At 32.3% G+C, this 27,168-nt stretch overlaps 1 protein-coding gene across 1 annotated transcript; it reads right to left on the bottom strand.

Annotated features, from left to right (window-relative positions):
- Positions 1 to 16,098: 16,098 nt before the first annotated feature.
- LOC149580745 (uncharacterized) lies at positions 16,099 to 18,635 on the bottom strand. The gene has a single exon (XM_089814628.1). It carries the CDS (start codon positions 17,624 to 17,626, stop codon positions 16,352 to 16,354), a length of 1,275 nt encoding a protein of 424 aa, XP_089670754.1. The 5' UTR covers positions 17,627 to 18,635; the 3' UTR covers positions 16,099 to 16,351.
- Positions 18,636 to 27,168: the final 8,533 nt, after the last annotated feature.

Below are 27,168 nucleotides of genomic sequence, written 5' to 3'. Positions count from 1 at the left end.
GAATCTAATGTAATTCACTTTGCCTTAAACATGTACTCATTCATCACAAGAATTATAGAACCGATAAGTGGAAAATGGGAAGGCAATCATATTTTGCATCAATGGTTCTTTAGTTATCAGTTATAATCTAAACTTCATTCACAATGTCTTGAGTATTTGATCATGACACACGATGCTTCTTTATACTACATGCTTGAGCATTTGATTGTGAACTATATGAACGTACAATGACCATCTTTTATTAAAGAAATGGTGAATGAGCACAAAGAAGCAACTCCAATTTGGATCAATAATGATTTGAATATCAATTATATGACATGCATGTTTTGAAAATAAATCATCATCTAAACACAAACTTATCAAGTAAAAAAAAATTATTTTATGGGTAAATGTTCAAAGTTGGATTTTAATAAGTCATACAAATTTACAGTATTTTTAGTCAAATTATGATTATGGTAAATATGCATGTGGAATGCAATGCACAGTCGTTGGTGATGCAGAGAAACCCTATTCAACCATCGCCAGAGAACAATGCAAAGAACAATGTCGCCCGATTAACCCTATTCCCAAATGCCTTTCTCATCTTCTAAAAACCTAACCACGATTTTGGTGGACTTGATGGTTTTATTAAAACGCGTTCATAAAAACCCAAATTCAGGTTATAATTCAGATCAGCTATACCCAAATAATAAATAAGAGGTGGAATTTCCATGTACATACTAGTGGTTTATTTCAATGAGTGTTATTATTTTTCTTAACAAGAGTAGAATATCACCATATATTATAATAAATAAACTAGTTCAAAAAGAGCTCCTGAGGGAAAGAACCAAAAAGAAAACCCTCATTCGTTACTCATAATATTCAAGATGTGTAAAGTGTAATCCCTAAATTAAAATTGTTAAGAAACCCAAAAGGCTTCCCTTATATCTTTTAGCTATTCAAACTCTAACCACATATTGGAACACTAATGAGGTTTTATAAAATAGCCATATAAAGTGCCCGTACAAATATACTCATGAATACGTTTATATAAAGTTTTATAGACTTTAATGATTGTCTCAAAATTTATTGGCCATAATCCTCCATATAGATATCATCAATACCTACAAAATGAATGAGTTAGTTATAAAATTCATTTAAAAATAAGGTCTTAGAAAATTGAATATCATTTCATAATTTCCTTACCATCTCCACTTGTTGTGTTTTGGTTAAGATCAATAGAAAAGGGCAACCCATATTGTTGATTAGTTTGTTGATCATCTAATACAACAATGCACATTTAACACATCCATTTAGATAAAATTAAATTATAAACTAAAAACTCAAATATAATTTCAAATTTTTTATTTTTTCTATCATAACAAATTCTAAATCAGAATATTGTTCTCATAATCTATATCACATTATGTAACAATAAGAAAAATCAAAATTCCATTACCTCCACAAGTTTGTTGAAATGTTTGAGGATGAATAACCTTTGGCATTGATGGTTGATCTCCACAAACTGCATCTTGGTTATTTGATAAAGCATTAAATGCAATTAGAAATGTGAACTAAGTAATCAATTTTAATAAAAATAGCTAATAGTGAGTAAATTACCATCTAATACTTGTGTGTCATCTATTATTGTTTGGTTCAAATCAATAGAGAAAGGCAATCAACGTCGTGGAGATTCTCCTTGATCAACCAAACCTATATTGACACATGTTCAACATATGAAATAAAAATAACAAGTATTGAGCTATATGTTGAAAGTAATAAAGTACTTTTAAATAAATGTACTCACCTTGTTGCGACAGAATAACTCTTTCTCCTTGTATTGCTATGCCTGAACGATTAATGGCTTTTTTTCCCTTTTTCTTTTTAGAACGTAGAGAGGGGAATTGAAAATTTTCATGATCATCAACTCTTTTACTTAAGTTTTGAGTCATAGGTTTTTTCTTTTTATGAATAAATCGACGCTTACACATTTTGCTTGGACTAAACCATGGTTTCTTTCGCCTCATAGGCATGTTCTCTGAACCAGGAATTGATTCAAAATTGGAACTTGAAGCAAGAGATGCATGTATCTCATTTCTAAATCTCCCAACATGTTGAATGAATATTTGTTTTTCATATTCTTCTCTAGTTGACAAATTTTGGATAAATGAATTTACATAATCAATGCAATTTTGAAGTTCATCATGAGAAGTATCAAATGATCTCACACAATCTGTAGTAAAGAAAATAAAATTGTAAAGTCAAAATACTATTTTAAAATACTATATATTTCTTAAGAAAAAAATTGGTATTAAAACTTACCAGTTCTCTCATCTTCACCAATGTTGACTCCAAGCACATCTTGATCTTCTGAAGGTGTAGAACCATCTGCAATTGGAAAAAAAAATCACTTAAATTTTTCATCCATAAAATAATTTAATATTTACTTGTAAACACACATTCTTATTACCAATGTTATAGTTTTTATGACCAAAATTCCCTCCAACTTTTTCGTAATCCTCAACCAATGCAGTAACATCATCTGTATTTAAGATTAGTTTAAGTAGGTCTTAACAATATAATAATCAATTATATAATATAAATAATTAAAATTAACTCTCAAATGATACTTACCAACCACTTGACCTTGCTGGTTTATATTGGTTCTCTTTAGTAGATCTAAAATCTTCAGCACATGTTTGCATGTGTTATCTCTTTTTGCCCACTCACAATCACACACTTGCAAATTTGGTCCAAAATTTCTTACAAGATACCATTTGGTTGAAATCGTTTGACTTCTAACTTTAAATGTATCAGGAAGGTGATATAGGTAGCAATCTGTATCTGCTATTCTCTTTGATCTCTCTAAAGAAGTTAGGTAGTATCTTTCCTTTTTGAAGTTGGTTAGAAACCCAGATAATTGCAAGTATCTCTTATTTTTATAGTATGGCTCTACCCTATGAAGAAGAACATGAATGAGCCAATCCATTCTCCTTGTGCATTTTCTAGAACAGTCGGTCAAGTGGTGACTCTTGATGTGCATGTGGTATGACTCTATGGAAGCATTAGTATCTTGATTTGCATGGGAGAAACCTCTAAAGTTTTTTGCCCACATTTCTATGACAAAAATATGATAATGTCTTAGCATATATATAATAAAAGAACCAAGCAATAAAAATAAAAATATAATGTAATGAATAATGTATATGATCTTACCAATGCGTCTCTCATCATGACACCAAGTCTTTCTAAAGTAATCAATAAACTCTTTTTGTTCTTTGAATTCATCCATAAATTCTTTTATTAGATGAGTAGTGACATCTCCATCATCACTTATGGCATACATTATCTCACCTAGTCTAGTGAACATATTTGTTGCAACATCCTTATTGCTTACAAACCTATAATAAAAAAGATAATATCAAGCTATGATGTTAACAAATATAACTTTACATGTATTTTAAGTAGAAATGACTCACTTGTAGACATTCTTCAACCATGCCCTACGTACGTGCTAGATACATAAAACTACTCGACAATTGAAGGATGATCTACAAGTTACATTATAAGCATTAATAAGTAGCATTCAAACACAATCAGTTATTAAACTAAAATTATATGTTTAAATAATGAAATGTATAGTTTGAAAACCTATATATCAAATATAATTGGAGGATAATCAAACCTAATTGCTTCAATCTCGGCACTAGCGTCATCGGTCATGAATGCATTGACTTGCCAATCATCTTTACATTGCTTGCCTCTTTTGTTAACTTCTGCTAGCCACCCATGTATATCATCAATTTTATTTCTTGAAGATATGGCCCATGCAATAGGTACGCTGGCCTCTTGTTCATCAAATACAAGTAATGAATATAACTCATACTGCACATGAAGAAATCAATAAATTAAGATTTTAGATAAATTTTAGATGAACTAAACTAAAATATATTAATATAGTTGACATTGGTAAACTCACAGCATATTTGTTTGTTGAAAAAGTGGAATCCATTGCCATAATAGAGTTATGTGAATATCTCACCATCATCTCTCGCATCCATAGTGTTTGAATACCTATGATAAATGGAATGTTTTCTCTACTATTGGGTGTTATATAGTAGAAGAAGTTGTCTTTCTCCTCTGCATGCCATAAACTTACACTTTTGGCATCATTTTCATTTTTTTGTGATCAAAGGGAACGCACCCTATTGCATGCATTCATTACATCTTTTCTTAGTAGAAATGTGTCCCTCTTATTCATTAACTTCGTAAGACTAGGATCCAAATAATGTTGCTCACATATTGTGGAAACCCCCACACCCATCAATAACAATGACTCAATATAAGATTTATATTCATTTGACAATCTCGGTGCAACCATACTCCTTGGATCACCAGAAGGGTCATCCTTTCCATGACAAAATTCACCATTAGCATCTTGATGACTAAACTCATTATAAGTAATGATGGCAATATCTGGTCTTCCATACATAACTCTAACACAAAAGTGTGTTTTACAACCCCTTTTCTTTGCAAACCTTGGTAACCTTTGCATATTTGTTTGGGGTTTTCTTCTATTATCATCAGGTCCAAATGCACATTGATATCTGTATATACATGTACAAATATATTTATACCAATTTATAATCAATAAAGTTTAAAAAATTAAAATATTGCATGCTTAATTATTATACTAAATCTAAACAAACCTTGAATACATCTTGGTAGCTTGGTTATTAGGGTTTGTCAAGTTCGTCACATTATGTTCTTTTCGTATGAACGTTGTTTCTATACCATCCAGTAGACCTTCTCCCTTGACAAAGTGAGACAATCTCTTAAGAGGGATAGCAGCACATAAATCCATAAATGCATTATGATGTCCAATAGGTGTCCACTCTAGTTGTGCACTTGAAAAATCATTTCCTTCATTGGGGACATCTTGCACAGGTAGTTTGATGAGTGATTGCCATTTAAACTTTGTATCCATTCTGAGAAATATTAATATGGTTAGTGATCCTTAACTTGTTGAAACATGTTAGAAAAAACTAATACGAATTATTACATATAGCCTCGATAAAACAATTAGTATATTGAAATCACAATAAATACAATTATATCCTCGATATGAAATAATTTCACTATACCATCAATGAAATGATTTCTCAAAATTATATTAGAAGTTGATATTATATATTTTATTCTATATTTTTCCAATCTTGTGATCTAGTAATGAGATGCATGTTACTGCAAGCCTAGGACACATGATTCATATTGCCCTAATAAGCGAATTCCTCTTATATAGAAAATAAATTTCTATAATTTCAAAACCTTTACTAGGAAATCATGTTGTCACTTATAAATCTATAGTTATTAAAATCTAATATGATTAGTCCACTAGTCATATATTCTAATTCATCATTATTTATCACTATCTAATTCATTTATTGTGTCATTAAAGATGATCACCTAATTTACTTTTTAATACTAGGTTTTGTGTTATGTATGTACATTAATTTAAGCTTAAAATAATTTTGAATGAACTTGAGTACAACTAACATGGGATGTAATTGTCCTGCCTTCCTAGCAATCAAGATCTGAGTCATTTTGTTATCAAGGTCCATAGTGTTCATTGTATCAAGGTCTAGGTCATTTTCACATAGAGAAGTTATGAAGTTTTCCATGACTTAAGTCCATTTCACTATATCTGTGGATAAGTACATTTAGTTATCAAGCTTTAATTCATTTAGTTATCAAGGTTCATAGTGTTTAAGGTCCTTAGTGTTCATTTTCAAATAGTGAAGTTATGGAATTTTCCATGATTAAGTATGTTTCGTTATCAATGTCTAGGCCATTTGAGGTCATTTGCACATAATGAAGTTATGTAGTTTTTCATGATTTTGTCATTTTCATGTAGTGAAGTTATGGAGTTTTTCCATCATTAAGTTCATGGAGATTTCCACAATTAAGTCTATTTAGTTATCAAGGTCTAATGAAGTTATGTAGTTTTTTATGATTTTGTCAGTCATTTAGTTAAGTTATGGAATTTTCCCATCATTTTGTCAATCATTTTCACATAGTGAAGTTATGGAATTTTCCCACCATTAAGTCCATTTAGTTTGCCACTATAGTGAAGTTATGGAGCTTTTCCTCATGGAGTTTATTTCATGATTCAATCCACTTAATTTTAGCCCATTTAGTGTTTAGCCCACTTAGTGTTCATCTCATGAAGGTAAAGAAATTGTTTTCTAGTTGAACATGAACAATTAAATCAATAGATAAAACTATCATATTATCCATCATTTATTAATCTAATTTAGGAGAAAACTTTATGGAACTCTAGTCTTATTGACACTAGATCATAACTCATAGCATAACATCTAGGCTATATGTTCACAAGGTGAAATTATGGAGTTTCTTCTATGATTAAAGCCTACTTAGTTTAAGTTATGGAGTTTCTTTACGATTCAATCCACTAAATTTCAACCCATTTAGTGTTAAACCCACTTAGTGTTCATTGCATCAAGGTCTAGGTCATTTCACTATGGTCATTTTCACATAGTGAACTTATGGAGTTTCGTCATGATTAAGTCCATTTAATTATCAAGGTCTAGGTCTAGGTCATGTAGTTTTTCCATGATTAAGTCCATTTAGCTTTCTACTATAGTGAAGTTATGGAGTTTTTCCTTATGGAGTTTCTTTTATGGTTAAGCCCACTTAGCCTTCATTGGATCAAGGTCTACGTCATTTTCACGTTGTGAGGTTATGGAGTTTTTCCACGATTAAGTCCATTTAGTATCTCATAATCAAAAGTATCTCGTGAAAGATATTGACCCTATTAGGAATCTATTACAACTATATAGTTTATCTGTTATTGTTAGGGAACTAGGCCTTATTAGAAGCCTCAACCCTATTAGGAGTTGTTATTATAATACAAAAGGTACAAGATGAGCCCACTTCTCAAGAATGCATATTCAACTGTTGTTATTATAATACAAAAGGTACAAGATGAGTCCACTTAACCAAATAAGATCAATTTCATATTTATAAACAATAATCAAGCACATAGAACAACAATCAGGGATTTCAAGCAAACATTTACAAGCAATGGTCAAGGGACAAAGCAACCTTGCGCATGAACAAAAATAGTGTCATAGTATGAATCTAATCCCTAGAACCACTACTGTGTATGTTCTCAAAATATTTTTCAATCACGCACATAGTCCTGAAAAAAAAAATTGGCAGCACTAAGGTTCTTAGTAATGGTCAACTCTGCAGCTTTTGCAATCTAGAGTGGGTGAAATCCAATCCTGGTGTACCAGGGTTTTGACATATTCCGAGAATTTAATCAATCAGAGATACTGAGGAGATCTGACAACCCAACAAAAGACTACACCTATGGGGATTTCCCCCACAAGGACATTTATATAGCGGTTGCTACTACCACGTCAAAAATGGCTATTACCGCTTGAGGTACCATCCACATGGTTGACCCAATAAAGGGAATATCCACTATGGTTTAACCCTCTCTAATCAAAGAAGACTCACAAAGTTGTACCACATGAGGACTTGGTTTGGATTTAAGGGTTCCAAGTTTATGATGTGCCCAAACGGGAACAGAGCATACTCCTCTAGCCTCTTCACCTTACCCAAACATAGCAAACAAGATTCTTTGACACACTAATTTGAAATCACCTCACCAACTTTTTGGAAAATCCAACAACAAACACCACCATTCTCAAAAGAGAAAGTACTAGTGGATGTTGAGGACAAACCCAAGTAGAATAGTGAGACAATAACAAATATCCTTCCCTACCTACAAGGAGATCCGTCGTCAAGAGGAGCTTCGCATCTAAAGCAAGCGAATGAAGCTTAGTCTCTCAAGATCTCTCAAATAGTGTTCATAGGGCCTAATTACTATGTGAAACATATATGCGTGAAAGCAAATCTAGATCCAATTTTAGAGCACCAAATGAAGTGTGAATCTATGAAAGCATGTAAAAGCACTCAAGCCAAACACATGAGATGTTCATTTTAGTTCCAAATCCAAGTGTTATAGAGATCCAACAAAATACCTAGTAATCCTTGCAATGCATTTTTCTCTGTTGTACCTTTCATTTATGCTTGAACGCTCACTCGCAATGAACAAAGCAACAAGCAAACACAAGATATGCAATAATATAACAAAGCCAAGAGGTATTCCTAGATTAGAGGGAAAATAAACTGTATGCAGTTTTCCATATAAATTATTCCAAGTAATCAATTAAAAACCATTGTTTCTTGACAAGCTTATACATATGTTTAGTATGTTTTCAGCCCTTTGATAGAATGGATAATAAAGTGGTTGGACTATCATATGTTTGAGGGAAGTTACAATATAAAATCTTCTAAGAAATTAAATTCACTTTTGATATCTATATTTGAGCAGATAGCTTACCTATATTTGTCATCAAACTTGCAATTTGACTTAAAGGGAAAACTAGCAAATAGTTGTAAATATACCTTTATTAAAGGAAAATGTAGAAACTATTATGATGATAACCATGATCAATTGGAGGAGACAAAATGGTTTTAGATTATAATGATTTACCAACTATCTTTGAACATAAAATTAATTGGAAAGAAACCCTTGGGGTTATGTGCTCATATCATTTTTGATAGAGTTAGACATGCCATTTTTTTCCACATTTGGAGATATAATGTAATCTATTTTTAATAATCACAATGACACTCTCCAAGAAGTTGCACTTTTAGGGCTTTACTAAAACATCTTTTAATTACATGAAACAAGTAGATGGACGATACCAAGGAAGAATGAGAGGAGAGAATATATTTATTTTGCAACATGGGATTTGTAGAGACAAAGTGACATTCTATCAAGGAGATCCCAATATAGAACAATATTCGCTCCAATCGCTCCAACTATAAGGAGATTTTAGAAGTAGATAATGTAGGCAGTCATTTTAAGGAAACATATACCTAGACATGACATTAGACTTAGCGATCAAAATTCATTGTCGAAAAGGAGATTTAAAGAAGCTACAAAGGGTCAGACGTTCTATCACCCCATTTTGGGGTGTTTTCTTTTTCTAGGGAGTCATATAGACTGCTTTGGCCTCCTAAACATTATTAAAGTATTTCATTCAATCATTCAATCCTTGTAGAAGGTACACTAAATAGGGATGCACAATTTCATACTCATTTACAACAATACTAAAGATTGATTAAATATGAAAAAAGACTTTATGTTAATTGTACTTATAGATTAATATTAATAGACTATCATGATAGCAGATACATAGTATGGCAATCCCAAAGATCTCCAATATTATGGAATCCCTTTTTTTGGCATAACTGATTAATGATGAGATTATTGGCACAATTGATTAAGAGATTGTTGAAGTGGTGTTACATGATGAGTTTATGATGCATTCATACTGATTTGATAATAGGTAAATCAATTATTTGGATTTCATTGATGTCAACTATTTGATGTAGTATTTTTAGCATGTTACCAAATATTGATTGAGTAAAAGATGAGTTATAGTATGAATTAAATTTTGTTATTCTATCGGAAGGTTAAACTATGAGTCATGATGCTATGTTTATGATAACACCTATTTATGTGAATAAATGAGTAACATATGTTTAGTAAATAAATGAGTAGGATAAATGAATAAATGATAACACCTATTTATCGGAAGGTTAAACTATGAGTCATGATGCTATGTTTATGATAACACCTATATATTACTTGGAGATTCCATTTAGATACATCAGTCTACCATTAAAGTTTCATTGCAAGATCAAGTTTGGTTTTGAAGATTTTTTTTTTTTGTGCATTAGTAGTAGGATACATAAATTTTGAAGTCAACTTTTAAGGATTTAAAGGCTCTAAAAAGGGGTAAAACATCAAATGACTAGATCTTTCACAAGTTGAGCATTATAGTGGAGTTTGTGTCATTTCTAAAATGGGGTTATAATATCCTATTGAGACAATTGGTGATGTGTTATGGTCTCTAAAATTGTGCTACCTTAAATACAAGAAAACGAAATTCCTTCAAATTTTCTTTGGAGTTATGAAATTTGTTGGGGCTTGTTCTAATCTAGAAAAATATGAATAATAATATCTTAGGGATGATCAACCTCAAATTTTAGGGTTAAGATTTCTAGAGCCTTCTTGGGCGATTAAAAATTGCTGATAAAAATAAGGCATGTAGGATTGTCTGATAAAAATACTTGGATGCGAGATGCTAGACAATAATTAGAATAAAAAAAGAGGTGGTTTGATGCCCCAATTGTAGCTCACTATGCTTTGGACTCAAAAGAATGAGAGATGGTTGAATAAGTATCACAATTTGTCATTATGGGATCAAGTCTTGTTGAGTGCAAGGTCCGAAGATATCATAAGTGATGAGGTCAGGATCGTGCCCCGGGAAAATTTAGTAGTGTGGATGCTCCTTAGTCCTTGGCTCTTAGCCGAAGAGGTTTTAGGCACATGTGCGCCCATATCGGGTACCTAAAACTTGTTTGTGGATGACCTCCATAAAAAAAAAATTACAATAAATTGATAGATATTATTGGTCACTATCTTATTATTATTGTTTAATTATGAATAAATGTGTTGTTTGAATGGTAATTACATGAGGCAATCTAAAATGCATGATTTTGAGATTTAAGATAAATGTTAAATTATGAGGTTGTGAGCACTTTTGATCGATATTACATTGTTCTATGGGACTGATGTACTAATGAGAAATTGAGTGTCAAAGACAAGAACATGGTTGAGCTAGAGATGTCCATCTAACAACGATTAACATGATGCAAATCCAATGCTTGCACACACATAGTTACATTCATATTCCATTCTTAATGACTTTATTAAATGCATTTTGCATTATTGTGGATACGTAATTTAAATTGCATGGTATTGTATAAAGCATAAACTAAAATGTAACTTATAATAAGACAAGTTTTAGAAATAATCTAAGTGTCTCCTTGGTAAGATATTCATTTTAGTTTAGAGTATAAACGTTTTCAAATTGCATATTATGCTTAAAATGATGTTCATGGTTATGATGGCTTATATGATTCGATTACATATGTGACATTATGTTTATTATGAATACTCTTCTAGAAAATGACTTGTAACGAAATATAAAAGCTTATGATTTTCTTTAGGTCATTGTCTTTATATATTGTGTAACTAATCTAAAATAGCAGGATCGAGATATCTTTCTAAATGCAATTATTTTCTTTTTTTCTAGATTATATTTTTTCAATTATAGATATAGATGTTTGATTTTCAAAAATACTAATATTCATGCATGTGTGTGTACACATACATACATTTACATGTAAATGTATGTATTTGTGTGTGCGTGCACATGTATAATGTTGAAGTTGATGAAAGATCAACCCACAACTCCCAAGAATCACATGCATGCAAACACACTCACAGAAAGAGAGAAACAAAAGATACGGAGGCTGGAATTCCCAAATCCACAGATGAGACATTCTTGATGCGCAAAAAGATAAATTGTTATTAACAAAAAGTGAATGAATTAAAATTATAAAGAAAGATCTATTGTTATAAAGGAGATAAAAACCTTAAAAGGTAAAACTTATGTTGCATGATAATAATTAATAAAAGAAACAATTATTATATGCCTAAAGTTTAGCTTAAGTAGAATAGAGTTAGTTAGAAAATATTTAAATACTCTAACATATAGTTTAACCAGTATTCGTAGATTAACAAAGATTAAGAATAAAGGAGAAAGATTATAGAAGAAATGAAAACTTTTAATATAAGATTAAGGAAAGTTTGATGTTCAAATTTAATGTTTGATTCACTTTTAGAGAAGGCTTTAACACCATTCAAACACTTGTAAATGTTTATCCTTTCCAATATTTTTAAGAGACATTTATCTCCTTTAATGTATTTATTAATTGTTAATATTATTGATTGGATAGGCCTTCGTAAGACGTTGGATTATGATTGGATTCCATAATTCATCCATTTCACATTATGGACATTCTTTCTAAATAGGTTGTGTTGCAAGGGGCATCTTTAGTTTGATTTCTAATTAATTTAGTTTGGTTTTTAATTATTACATCAATTTATTTTTTTATTGTTTGAGGGTTTATTGTTTGTTTCTAGAGGTTTAGTTATAGTCTATAAGGATGTTTATGTTTTAAGAGTCTTTTATGCTCACAAGGATGTTTACTTAATCATTCTTTGAATTTTTTTAGTATGCAAATCTTATTTAATTATTTATCTTATTTAAATAATTTGAGGACAAGATGAGATTCAATTGATTGAAGATGTGTCAAGAAGGTGGAATATAAGAACCATATAGTTTAAAGTATAAGATATTATTTTAGATTTGAGCACTCTTGTGATATTTTGCCAATTTATTTGTTTAGTTATGAAGTATCTTTTTGTTTCTCATCACAAATGATTATTGGAAGTGTTTAGTGATTTAACTTGAGCCTAGAAAATGAAAAGCTATCATGTATGATTAAGAGGGTTGATGTATTAAGGTTGCATAATCTGGTAGACTTGATGTACATGTTGGTGACAAAGAAATAATGTTGTTAAACGAAGCCTATGATGGAGAGATGTGGTCAATGACTTCATTGAAAGCTCTTATTGTCCTTATCTGTTTTATGTCCTTAAGCTTTTAGAGATTTTGGTTGTACTTAAATGCTATATTTTCTTATTTCTTTTTGTGCACTCTTTTAAGAGCTATTCTTTAATTTTTGTTAATAAATTTTGATCTCGTGATAATTACAAGAAATATATTTTAAAATAATTATAAATTTTTTTTTTTTTTTAAAGTATTTAGAAAGACAATAACCTAGAACACAATGGTAAGTTGTGAGCTTCTCATTTTAGAGGTCTCATGTTCTAGCCCACTCAAGCTTAATTAATTTCATTTTAATCTATTACATATTTATACTACTTTTTTTGTGAAAAATAGTAAACTCAAATTTTTTCATAATAATTAAAATATTGTAATTATTGATTTGATTAAAGATTATTCTTTATGGTAGAAAGGAATAATGCATGTTTGTTCATTTAAAATTGAGAAGATATTTGAAAAGTAGATTGAAAATATTTTATTTAGATAAAATTATAGAAAATTAAATGCATAAAATATAAATGTAGAAATGAAAAAATAATGAGAAATTAAATAATATTATATATTTGTGAAAAAAGATATATAGGTTGGACATAATCACATTATCCAATAAATAAAAAATTGAATCTAGTAGATTACTATTTCTCATAACACGTTTATATCATTAGAATTCAAATTCAAATTCAAACTTAACATTAAATGAAAAAAGAGCACGACATTCAAATTCCAAAAAGCATGCTTACATTTTTATATTTCATTCTTCAATTTTTAAAATCACACTTGCATTACCAACCATCATGAACAAAACATTAATCGTGTGTTAGTAAGCACCCTAATATTACTATAACGAAAAAAAAAAAAAAAAAAAACACCTAGAGTAATATGTTATAATATAGATACTAACTAAAATAATACTAATATTCATTATATTAACCATAAAAAAAACCAGTGAAACCCATCATAGAAACCAACAATATCTAGCATATTATGGCTAGAAAAAAATAGTAAAGTCTAAGTAAACCATGACATTCATGGAGGCCAAGCCAAACCCTAATTCTTTGCCTTCTTTCATTTAAGCCATCCAATCTTCCATGATGAACTAGTAGAGTTTTCTCATACTTATCAACCTCTTTGGTATATTTATCATAAGAGCATAATAACCTAGTTACTTAATAGTTGTTAAAACACATAATAGTACATCTATTTAATTTATCAAATTTGTAACGCGTGAATTTCTAGTTTTGATTGCATTTTAACATCAATATTTGAGATTGTGATGATAAAGACATGTGATCTCAAAAGTTAATGCTAAAAATTCATACACATAAAATTGGCAATTGCATCATTCCACATACCAAAATCAATTTTAATTTTATTCACAAATCTACAAAATCTATCCACTCCACCTTAGAAGTCAAATTCGTCTCATATTGCTGTAATTTGGGTTCGGATCCACATGGGTCCCGATTTGGCCCCGAGTTCACTGCGGGTCCAGGTAGGGTCCTTAGTTTGGACTGTGGTGCGAACGCGGGGCTAAAACAACTTTAAAGAGTGTTTTTTTAATTGCATTATTATGTAACTCTAAAAGGAACTTAATAAAAAACAATTCACTCATCTAATCTCTTATGTTGAGGAGGATAATGATATAGCCGTATATGGGACTAGTGGAACCAATTTGAGTTCCAATGATGAGGATCTAGATATAGTTGCAGTTGGGGATGAAGCCATTGATCTCTCATTTTATGATGATTCATTTGACCCTTGAAAGACATTTGATAATATGATTATTGATAAACTACTAAACACTTGTCATCTACAATCATGTTTCAAACTTTATTATTTGATGAACTAGTCTTTGTTTTGCAATTTAGTAATTCAATGTATTATTTGATGAACTAGTCTATGTTTTGCAATTTAGTAATTAATGTATAATTTTCTTTACAATCATGAAGATAGATTAATGAGTGAGTACTATTTATCATTGACATTTGGCATTGATCAATGATCAAGCAACAATTATTCATATTGTGAAATGACTTTGTTTTGCAACTATGCATGTTTCTCGTGTGTGTGTATATATATACTCACGAACCTGAACACTGAACCCAAATCCGTCCCTGAACCAAAATTGACAACTTAACTCCACACCTTAACAAACAAACTATGAAAAGAAAAACATTATAACAAATTAAAAATATATTATAATAATAATAATAATAAATCCAAATATATTTCACCGTATCCAATAAAAAAAATTTCGTCAAAATTCTTATCTCAATGCTTAATGCTTTGAAGTATCTCATTTCAAAGTATGAGACTGAACAAAATCCGTGCTGACAATTGCTTTCCAGATTATTTGTACCCCCAAAAGAAGAAATTGTCTGTCTACTTCAGATCTATTGAAGGACATTGAGGATTTTTTTTTCACTACAATATTTTTGTCCCCACTAAAGCAAATTGTTTTGATTTCAAGGAAAAATCATATAAAAAGAACAGAAGCTTTGAGTACGTTCTTAGCAATTGTTCTTTTGACGTTCCAAAAGAAACAAATAAGTTTACCAATGGAAGCAATTTGCCTCTTTTTTGCCACATTCAGTAGATTTTTCTGATGTGCCTGTGCCTGTGCCTGTCACAACGAAGTGCCTTGAGGAGAATAAAACAGAGGAAAACTACAAAACAATATCTATTCCTCTGTACCAAAAAAATTGTGGCACAAGTTGAGCGACAGTTTTTGACAAAACATTCAAGAGAGTACAAATGGGTAATAATCAAGAAGCTTGCAAAGGCCAAACATTTCCTTACAGTCTGGACGTAACTTGATTGAATTGATGGGAAGGATAATAATGACCTAAATTCTTTCTTATTTTTCTATTCACGGTAGTAATTAAATGACAAGACAGAAAGTTGAAAGGAAAATATTTTAGTAATACATTTTTAATCTACAAGCATGGATATCTTGTTTTACATTTACATGAAGAAATATCAAGATGGACTTGTTCCACCAGATATAGTACATAAAGCATTTGCAAAACATCCAGAAGCAAACATTTTTGCAGTTGCAAAGCATTTCCTCTGGATTTTATCTTTTTGACTACAATAATCCAAAAAGTGAAACGAACAATAATCATTCTAACCTACAGCGTAGTTCATTCAACCATCCTGTAATCTCGTTTAGGTTGGAAGCCAATGAAATATGTGTTATTTGAACTTCTGTTTTGACTGTGAGTCTTTTCTTTTCATCAACTATTCGTTTCATTATGAAGTTGAGAGTGAATCATAGAATGGTTTGAAATGTTGAAAAATAACAGTTAAAATCAGAAAATCTCTTTTCTCATTTCCAAATATTTAGTAGCCATATGGATCTTCTGAGTAATAAAATCTAACCAGCAAAGGAGAGAACTATATAGATCATGGTCTTGTAAGCCATGAAGGAGGATATTAAATAATATAATGCATACATCTCGCTGGATATGAGAAAATTTTGTTCTTCGTGAACATAAATAGTCCTTGATTTACGTAAACTAAGTTGATGGAACATATGAGCCATTCTCCGAAATACAAGGCACCTTGTCACATGGCGTGAACTAATGCATACAATGCAATCCACCAGTTGTAGAGTACTCAAACCAGAAAACCTTAGAAACAGAAAGCATAAGAAATAACATTATGACACTAATATAAAATTACTATCCAGAAGAAGCAACATTGCTCAGAGCAACTGAGGTTCCTGTTCAGGTGGCCATATCAATGATATCTGAAGTGGTTTGCTGCAAAAGCTCCTGAAGCAGAATGTCTAGATTGCACCACTGGTAGTCAGGCAATTCATTGGTGACAGGATAGTCATATTTCTCCATTTGAAGGTGCTGATTCAGGTACATACATTGATAATTTGTGTCTATCAGCTTATGTAGATCAAGAATGGGCAAATCATGAGATGTAACGAAGTTTGTGGTGGGAGTAGTCATCAATGGAAGACTCATATCCTGGCCCTTGTTGTTGCCATTGTTTTTGTCAGGGTAGGATGGGGGAAGGAACTTGTTGATTATCTGATCCAACAAACCTGAATCAGCATAGGAATTGTAAGAAGTAGCCTTTGACATCAATGGGTTTGATGACAATGGGCTGCAAACAGGCTCTTCCAAGGATGGAAGAAGAGGATGATTTTCAATTTCAGCTTGGTTTGGCAAAGTGGGTGAAGGAGGGTTTGTAATAGGGATTGTGTGGGTGATGGTGGTGGTGGTGAAATAAGGCTGGTCAATAGGGCTAAATGAGGGCTGGCCCCACATAAACGAGCATGGATTAATGATGAAGCCATCGGTAGTGGTATTTTGGTAGCATATTTCAATATTGGGCAATTCATGAGAAGTATCAAGATTAGGATGGCCGCTATTCTGCCAAGGCCTTGCAATGGTAATGTTGCTATCTCTAGGAAGAGAGACGGGGACCGGCAAATTGCTGGAACCACCTCCTAATAAGTGATGATTCGTCTCCATCATATCACTTGAAGACTTTATATAATTGTTCACCGCCATATCACCATCACAAGCATTTGAACCAAATTGTTTCATGCTTGAATCCCTCCATGCATAATCAGACCAAGCATCCTGCAGCATCTTGGCGGACTGACCCAAAACTGGGTCTAATTTGGAGCTAGACCCCAATGCATGAATGTCTATAATGGGCTGCTTAGAGAAAAAGCTGGATGGCTCTGAATTGATGTAGAGAAAATTGGTTCTTGCTCTAATACCTCTCATAGATCTGGCAGCCATATCATAAGCATAAGCAGCCTCTTCTGCCGTGTCAAAAGTTCCAAGCCATCGACGTTCCTTAGACTTGGGATCCCTGATTTCTGCAGCATAACGACCCCATGGACGTCTCCTCACACCTCTGAATCTCCCTGGCTCCCTTGAGCGTTTGAACTTCTTAGGGCTGAGGCTAAGGTCTTTACTTCCTCTAGTCTTTTCAGTGGACTCTTCAGATTTGGACTGCTTCAGCGACTTCTCCATTGGCTTTTTGGCTTTCAAGGATTGAGTGGTCGGTTCCTAGATAACACAGAAAAGAGTATCAGCATTCAAAAACAAATGCATAAATGCTTCGAACTCTATTAGATCACTTTTGGTGCACTTTCAAGATTTGGGCCACTTCCAAACTTAACAGGGCCATTGTTATCATTGTTATATCAGTAAAACAACAGGACTAAGGTTTTGATATTCTGAAACAACCATGGAGGTACCTGAACCTAATGAAATCTATCTAAAATGGTGTTGCTAGATCAGTGCAAAAGAGCATCAACGCCATAAGAGGACTTTACAAATACACAGACACGTATTAAGTTCATTAGGCTGAAAACTCCTTATGAAATTTATTAAGCTGAAAGCTCCTTATGGGTGAGTTACATAAGTGTGAAACATCATATGGATTATTCAGAAACACATCCAGAGACACCTAAAACTTAACAAGGCAATTGTTGGTAGCATTCAGGATCATATCAATGTACAAAATAAAATTATTACCTTGCCTACTTGATTTGATTTCTGATACTGGACAGGGGCAGCTGAGGCTGGTGCCAGGCTTTCCCACAAGGCATCCAAATACTTGGAGGTCTTGTCTTTGCATTTTCCTTGGGTTTGCCCTTCCATTTCTTCTGCACCGGGGGTTATTAATGGATATCAGACAGGTACTTGGCAGAAAAATTGATCTCTGCGCCCTCTTCTTCAGTTGATCAGACAGAGAAGAAGCTCAGGACATACCTTGTCAGCTGCTACTACTAGGCCAAATTTCAGGGCATCCAATCCTTCTTCCTACCTTTGAGGGAGAGAGTAGACTTCACAAACAAAATGGGCTTTCCCGCTCAAGTTACACACTGGCCAAGGGTTGGTTGGTATGGAACTAGGGCTTCTTGCTATCAAAATATCCAGAAGAGTGCAGCAACAGCATGTGAAGTTCGAACCATAATGTTTTGTAACAAGAACAAACCATATTGGCCCTATATATTGGATTTTTATCACCGCCCATTTGGGCTCTACATGGTGATGGCCTAGCTAGGATTGCCCAATGCTACGATGGCTGCCTTTCCTCTCACTTGAAATTCTAGCCGTGCATTGTACATCGTGACTGTATCCCCCTCTCTCTGTTTGCACACTTCCCAAAGTACATGTCTAACATGGTACAGTGCCACCGTGGTCCAAACGCAGTCCCATAATACATGAGTAAACAGTGGGCTAAGGCAGAAACCTCCTTAATTTGACACGCTAATATGGTGAGACCCGCTAAATTACTAAAACAAAATCAGAACTGGGTCTATTCACAACTGCAATCCCAATCCCCTATAAAGTATCCTTCCCTGTTCTCCAGTTTCCACATTCAAAATATTTTAGTCATCATTCTCTATGATTATCTTGGCGGCGCACACCAATCTGTAGAATTCTTTTCCCTTGGGAAAACCTTTGCCAAAAATCGCTGCCTATCTGATATGTCTATTCCCATGATGTTTTGTTAGAATCTTGCCAAAAAGGCCTCCAAATCCAACAAATCAGGTGACCATTCATGTCGGCCTCAACTCAAAAAGCGGGAAATCTTGTTTATCAAAAAACTAAAAACTCCTCACTGGCTAAGATACACGGTGATGGACTCTACCACTACCTAAAACATTTTAACACCACTAAATTGATTGAGTTGGCTCTAATCCAGATTAGTTAGGGTTCGAAAACATTATCTGGTTAATGTCAGTTTTAACTGTCTTGTATGAGTTGCACACATCCTTATCCTCCCATGCCTGCCTAAACTCTGTTTATCTTGTCTTCCAACACGTGGATCGTGTACAGAGCCTGAAACTTTGCTGACATGCAGACCAGTTCAATATCATGGTCATGGACGACATATTGGTACTTTTAAACAAAACAAATTAACCCATTGTGTACTGTATTCTTAATCGTGATTAGGTAAAGCTCCTTTTCAAAACCTCTAGTCTCTCCAGCAGTCTCTCTAAAAGAAAACGTAGGACATGAAAACATCAGTTTGAAGTCGAAAATATCGCGAAAATTTTTTAAGTTCGAAAATTTGTGGAAAAAGTTAAAAGTTGAAAATTTGTGAAAAAGTTGATTTATATTCATACTACTAAAAACGGTACGAGATGATATATTAATAATAATAATAAGTGATTCTTAGCTTGAACAAGTGGGTCATTCAATCTCAAGAAGAAATTAGAAGGTTTCATTCAATCCTCAAATTGTAAATTCTTATTATCGATCATTGATAAAAGTGATTCTTCAGTAAAGATATTTATTTTTTAGGATAAAATAAAAAGTTAAATTCATTCAATAGTCAAATTTTCAAGTGGGTCAGTAGAATCTTATTATCAGCTACAATAAGTGATTCTTAGTTTAAAGAAAGGTATTATTTAGATTAGTATGAAGAAATCTATACTATAGAAGAAAATAGAGATTAAATTCATTCTGATGATTTGAGAGGCTGATGAAAAGATTACCACACAATCTAATCTGAAAATAGTGTTAATAAAAAGATTAAATTTATTCAATGATCAAATTCTAAAGTAGATCAGGAAAATTTACCTTCAATCAAAAAGACAGTTGAAAATAGAGGATTAGATCCATTCTGATAATGAATCATTGAATAATAAGATATAATCTACAAACTCAAAAACATTTTTTATTATTAGATTACCGTCAACCAAAATGAACTTTGAAACTATATAAATTTGAAGATGAACATTAAAACTATATACTTGAAGATACATTATTTCAAAGTTGAAGTGACATGGACGATGAGTATTGCGGCCAAACTAAGATCCAATTAATGCCCACCATGCCCACACAAGGAGTTCTATTCCAAATTGAGCTACCCAGATTAGGACTGAAAATCCTATCAGGATAAGACAATGATCACGCTGATTTGACAAGATCAGGTGATGGAATAAAAGAACAATTGAATGAAAAGTGAAGTAGATAGATAGCACCGCCACCAATATAAAATGAAATGGGACCTTGTCAAAAAAATGAATGGAGACTTTTGGATTTGGTAAGAGCAACAACAATGGAATGTTTATCCTCCCTGCAAGATGTATTTGGTTGGATATGAAGTACACCACCAGACCTTACATCAATGAAACAACAATATATGACCTGCTCGTGTATTTTGTCCTCAAGGGACAAGTCAAGCTAATGAATTTGCTAAACTGGGGCCTCACAAATGAGTACACATTCAGCATTATTGCATTAGATTTCATGGAGGACATTGGTCCCTAAAAATGACTATATATCTTCATATGTAATAGTATATAGAGATGTATCACATGCCTATACTACACTGCATGAAAAGATGGGACATTGACTAGGCTAACAACCCACATTCCTTCAACTTTTATATTGAGAATTTCAATGCTCTGGTAGAAGCCATGGAAGTACAAGGGAACTGGGTCCCTGCGGATCTACAAAAGAATCCTCAGGAAAACAAAATCGTCCTATTTGGAATGGAATTTCAAAACACCAATCGATACTAATTCCCATGCTGCCATGATCGCTGGATCTGCAGTGACTGATTCCTAACTACAGATTCAATAAATGGGTCTGATTCTTTTGTATATAATATGTCTTAATTATTAATCGTCCATAATTTCAGTCAGGTGCCATGACTAGTTTCTAGCATGTACAACAAATGTTTTTCTGTAAATGGATTTGTTCTATACTCCATAGAAAATGGCTTCCCTCGGTTATTGCACAAAAAACTTTTCCGAAAAAACACTAAATTGAAGGTCGAACTGAAAATGATTGGAATAGAGAAAAACATATGTCATTATCAGTTTTGCCTTATATGTATATAGTTTCTGTAGTTTTGAGGAGAACAGTATTTATTGCATTCACACTAGCGTACCAACAATAGTTACAGTCTCCTAACATCCAAGAATATGGTCAATGGCCTTTTAGTCTCTTGAAGTCTCTTAAAGTTGAAAGGTTTAGAAAGGTTGTTAAAAAGTCTACTAGGAATCAAGTCTTGTTGAGTGTAATGTTCCAATATCGAAAATGTATGAGTCTAGGATTCTTAGCCGAAGAGGTTCAGTGGTAAGAAGAGGTTCAGCCATAAGAATCTTGCTTCCAGATAGCTAACCAAATTTCATGGAGAACCTCAATAAATAAATAAATATGCATGATTTGATTAAAAATATGATTGGCTCTTATAAAAAGTAGATTTGATATAGTACTTTTGTTTTTGGCTAGGACTATCTTATTTTACCCATATTTATATGAATCGGAGAATAAACCATTCAATCCAAACTAAACTTAGGATCAAAGTGGATAAATTATTGAGTTTGTGTAATGGCACATATATAGTCCCTAATTGACTAAAATATATTTACAGTTTTATTGCTTTCTAGCATGGTTAAGGATATTTACTAGTTAAGAAAGATTTAAATGTGAAAATGATGTGAAAATGAATTTGATTCAAAAGTATTTGAATAGAATTATAAGGTGTTGTATAAAGTACAAATCTCGAGTCATTATTATTAGGATGAACTAAAGAACCACATGAGTAACCTTGAAGACTTGTTGCACTATCACGAGATCCTATAACATCAATAATATAGGTATATGACTATGGAGAAGGGAGTTTGTCATCCTTAAGATTGATAGAGACTAAAGGGATGAATGAACACCAACGCCTCCTCACTTCTACCAATGATCTCGTAAGCCAGGGTGATCAAGACGACTAATTAATAAACTTGGTTATAAGACTTAATAGAATACAATGTGAACTAAAGAAACTAAAATAATTAGATCATGCTAATAGATATAATAGAAAGACAAACGACCATGCCTAACTAATTGACTTTTTGATCTCATTATCCCAAATGTTACCATGAGTCTAGGACTATAACATAGATGTAGGAAGATAACACAACTCAAGTATGTCCTATATGGACATCGAAAGAAAATTGAGACAAGATAGTACATGGTAAAAATAACTAATGAAACAAAAAGAACAACTAGTAAGATCAACAAATAAAGAATACACATATGCTATGAAAATGACTATAAAAGGGGAAAATGAAGGAAATGGAAGGCATACAAAAAGGACGTAGAAGAAAGCCAAGATCATTCACTTCTTTGTGAACAACCCACACACAAATAGGAAGGGTAAATGCTAAGGAGGTTAGATATCCCCCTTAGTCAAGTCCTCATTTTGGTGTCTCTACCTCCACAACAACTAAATGGATAAATAAGCTAGTGATAAATAATGATAAATGATAGATGAAAAATAATGGTAAAGTGAATAACAAGAATGTATCAAGATACTACAATATACTCAAATAAAGAGAAATGTGGGGAGATGAGTGAACTCCCCTTCAAAACCATAAAGCGGTAGCTTGATTGCATGAAGATGAGGCAATGACAAGGGTGGTGGAGTTGTATCATAAGAGTGCTAGGACATTGTGGGAAATTGTCTAAGAGCCAAGAAGAGATACCAAAATGAAGCTATCATATCCCTATTTGAAGATGAATTTTAATAATAATTAGATAATACAATGTTAGTAAATAAATAATGATAATAAAATTATATTAAAACTAATACTAAAATATAAAATAGGAAATAAGAATTATTTAATCTATATTGTCAATGAAATAATAATTAGTATGTTGTTTCAAATAATTAAAAATAAATCTAAATCAAAATGAATAAATAAAGAAATTAAATTAAATACAAGAGACAATATTGTAGAAAGCAAGTTAACTTTCTAAATGGAATTTAATAATCAATAACAATAAACACAAATAAGTAACTAAATAATATAACATAAAATCATATAAAGTAACTAAATCTAATGGAAAGTCAAGAGATATCTAACAAATAGACATGACTCCTTAAATTAAGATATAAAAGGGAGGTGAGTTTATTTTAGAGAGGGAAAAAAAAAAGGGGAGAAGAGAGGAGTTCAAAAAGGAAAAATGGAAGAGGAAAGTAATATGAAGAAAATAAGTGACTTTCTAAAAAGGTATCAATGATATTAAAAGGATGTGAACCTTCGAAAGAGTCATAATTATGAATAGTTGTGACTCTTCAAAAATATTGTGATTATAAAGTATTGAAACTTTTCCAAAGGAGTTTATTTATGAAGTGTTGTACTTTTCGAAAGGATTATAACCATGAAGTGTTGTGACTTTTCAAAGGATTTGTATTATGAAAGGTTGTGACTCTTGGAAAAGAAGAAACAAAAAAGTATACTTATCCTTTTCTTATAATTAGAAAAGGAAGAATTTTAGAAAGTAAATATAGAATTGAGATAATCTAGAAGGACTAATTCATTGAAGGGACAACTAATGATAGAGCCACATGGACCAAGAAAAGAGGAAGGTAAGAAAGGTATGTTTATAGATTAGATTTATTTAATTATGATAATAATAATAATTCATATGAATGAATAATACTTGTGGCTAATTTATGCATATGCATATGTATATGTGAAGATGTAATTTGAAATGGATAACACACATGACTTAATGGGTAATGGTTTAAGATCTTGAGAGAGTCCATTTTAAGGGAAGAGAGTGATCTTAATATGGTTATAAGGCCAGAATATTCCATGGATGTTAGCATATGCATATGTGTCAAGGGTCCTAGATAAAGAATGTCTCTTCTAGGAAGGACCTTAAAGGGAGCACTTCATAGATGACAGAGAAGTAATCGGGGATCCAAGGATCCTCAAGAGGGTTATTGATCTTGATGGGGAGACGTCTTTAAGGTTGGGTTAGGATAGAGGGTAGAATAGTGAAATATATTTTATTATTGTATAAATTCTAACGTTGGTTTTGCAGGTATTATTGTCCTTGCTAGTGGGGACATTACAAAAGAGGCTAGATAACTCTCAAGAGGGAATGGGGAATTATCTATGAAGTTTATAGAAGGTCAAATAAAGATAAATTATGGAGTTTTGAGTAGGCTAGATGATTCCCAATGTCGCTAGATTTTGGGAAGAGGCATTATGCTACAGAGATAATAGCTGCAACATGTCCAATAGAAACCTATGCAACTCTAGAGTTGTGGGCTAGATGTACAACATGCAAAAGTCTAAGTTGCATCATGCACACGTCCTAAACCAAATAGGTTGCATGGTTGATAATTTAGAAAGGAAAGGTGATGATGCAAATGGAGGGGGCACATAGAGACATAGAGGCTTGCATTAATTATTTTTGGCTAAGGTAGAGGTATTATGTTATGAGGAATTACATGGGGTGTAATTTATTATACTACATTTGCCCCTGATTTATAGATCATATCATAATTCACTGTTTGAGCTTAACACATGGGCTTCACTTGGTCAACTTGAATAATAGTATATGCATTTGTGGCATACAAAATATCCCCCTACTTTCAAAAAATATTGCCTCAAACTCCTTTTATGTCACCCCCTCCATTTCCCACCCAATACCCCACACTTTCTTTCTTATATAAAACCTCACCCCTTCCCCTAAGAAACCCCTACACTCCTATTGACACAGTCAAGGTCAAGAGTGTTCCCAAAGGAGATAGCCCAATTTTTTAGCTTTAGCTAGAGTCAATTAAAATCTCATATAGCAAACCAACACAATGAATAAGCTAAATTGATATTTCCATTGACATAGAACCAACAATTTACATCAAATTGTATTGCAAACATGGTGTCTTACGTTCTAGGCATACATACCTAATTAGCTATAGAAATAAGATTTGATATTACTTATTTAAGTACTACCCTTACTAGTAAAGAATAGCTAAACACTTATAAGATTGCAATCCACAAGTCAACTTATCCAATCACAAATTCCAAAGATGAAGAAAAATAGATTATGGTCAATAGGCTAGGATCCACATTTAAGAACTCCTTCAAATAAGGTTATAAATTTATTAGTATAGAACAATGTGTTACCAACCATTGCAGATCTATCATAAGATAAATTTATTTCATCTTGGCCATTAGAATGAGAAGAAAAGATAGGACTAGATTAATCTTAAAATAAATTTGTTAGGAAAGAACCATTTGGAATGTGAACCCAAACACAGATGTCTCGTGATGTCTAGAATGAGCCAACTAGAATGATCACAACACAAAACACATAAACTAGAAAACAAGAAAATGAACAAAAATGAAAGATTTTTGGTTGATGCAATATTGCCAGCTGCCCAAGGAGACATTTGAATTAGACACCCCAGGTAAATCTAGAAGATGTTCCATAAGAGAAACTTATGAGAATCTTCCAAGATTCAAAACATAAATCCCATGCTCATTCTTGATCTAAACATCATTTTTTTTTTTGCAATCGTCATTGTCCACAAATGAATACTCCTATTGTTGTTGTATATAGACTTCACAAACCAAGTAATATATACCTTCTCTCATTAGGTAATATTCTTATATCGCTTCCACCACTCATTTTTTTATTACTAAACTCATGTTACTTTTCTTTGCCTTTGGTTCTAAATTGATTACTTATACTATATAGCTTTGTTTCTATATCACCATATTGATGTCATCATTCCTCAACAACTTTGCAAATTTAGATGCATTCACCAAACCCTCTCTCAACTGCACAAGCTCAAACACTTCCTCAGTCACCTACTACATATCATCCACCATCTAATCTATACTATTATGACTCTATAAGGTGCAAGTCTTCACCATGCTCAATTTATTTGCATGTCTTCCTTCCTCCTTTAATGGAATCAATGTGAACTTCTTTTTGCTCTTCACAATATTAACCACATTTATTTTACAATCATGAATAACAAGTTTATATCATATTACCAAGGTCTTCCTAACAAAACATGACAAACACACATGTTAATCACACTACATAATACATTATCCTTGTAAGGTCCAATATTAAAATTAACCCAATATTTCCTTTTACTTCCACTGTATAATCATCCTAAAACCAAATTATCCCATAAGGGCAAGGGTGTTTTAGTATCCTCAAGCTAAGTTTATGTACCATTACCTATGATACAAGTTTACATCAATTATACTAATTCTATCCATAATTACCCTACAACATTTTCCTCAAAATTCACAAACAGTCCTTTAAAAAATTCCTAATTTGTATAAGATTAACTTATTTCTTACTCAACATACTTTTCCTAATCATAAGAGATTCTCCCATCTTCGGTGCAACCATACCTCCATCATGTTCATTCCTCATGTGCTACAAGATTCTATTTGCCAATACCCTAGAAACCTCTAAACATTGGAAAGATTTATTCCAACAATACCACATTTGAAACAAGTACCTTTGAACTATCTACTACCACTATCTCTCCTAGTAATCCCCTAACTATGATATTCTTTAATCACTTGTGATGAGAACTATTTATGACCTAAATTATCCCATGTTTTACCCTTTGCATAAGTGTTCATACTCATTTTCATATTCCATTTTGTGCTGCATATATTTCAATATATAGGTAATATTTATTTTAGATTTTAGATCAAATATATGAATGATTAATATTTGATTGTATTTACTAACATATATTGTGCCAAGAAAATCAATATCTTATT

This window comes from Cupressus sempervirens, chromosome 1, assembly GCF_028749045.1.
Source record: "Cupressus sempervirens isolate cs-2001-9-10 chromosome 1, ASM2874904v1, whole genome shotgun sequence".
Taxonomy (NCBI): Eukaryota; Viridiplantae; Streptophyta; class Pinopsida; order Cupressales; family Cupressaceae; genus Cupressus; species Cupressus sempervirens.
This window is presented reverse-complemented; position numbering and strand designations above follow the sequence as displayed.

Bases quoted from the DNA above. Each gene is read 5' to 3' on its own strand.
- LOC149580745 (XM_089814628.1), bottom strand. From the start codon at position 17,626: ATGGAGAAGTCGCTGAAGCAGTCCAAATCTGAAGAGTCCACTGAAAAG.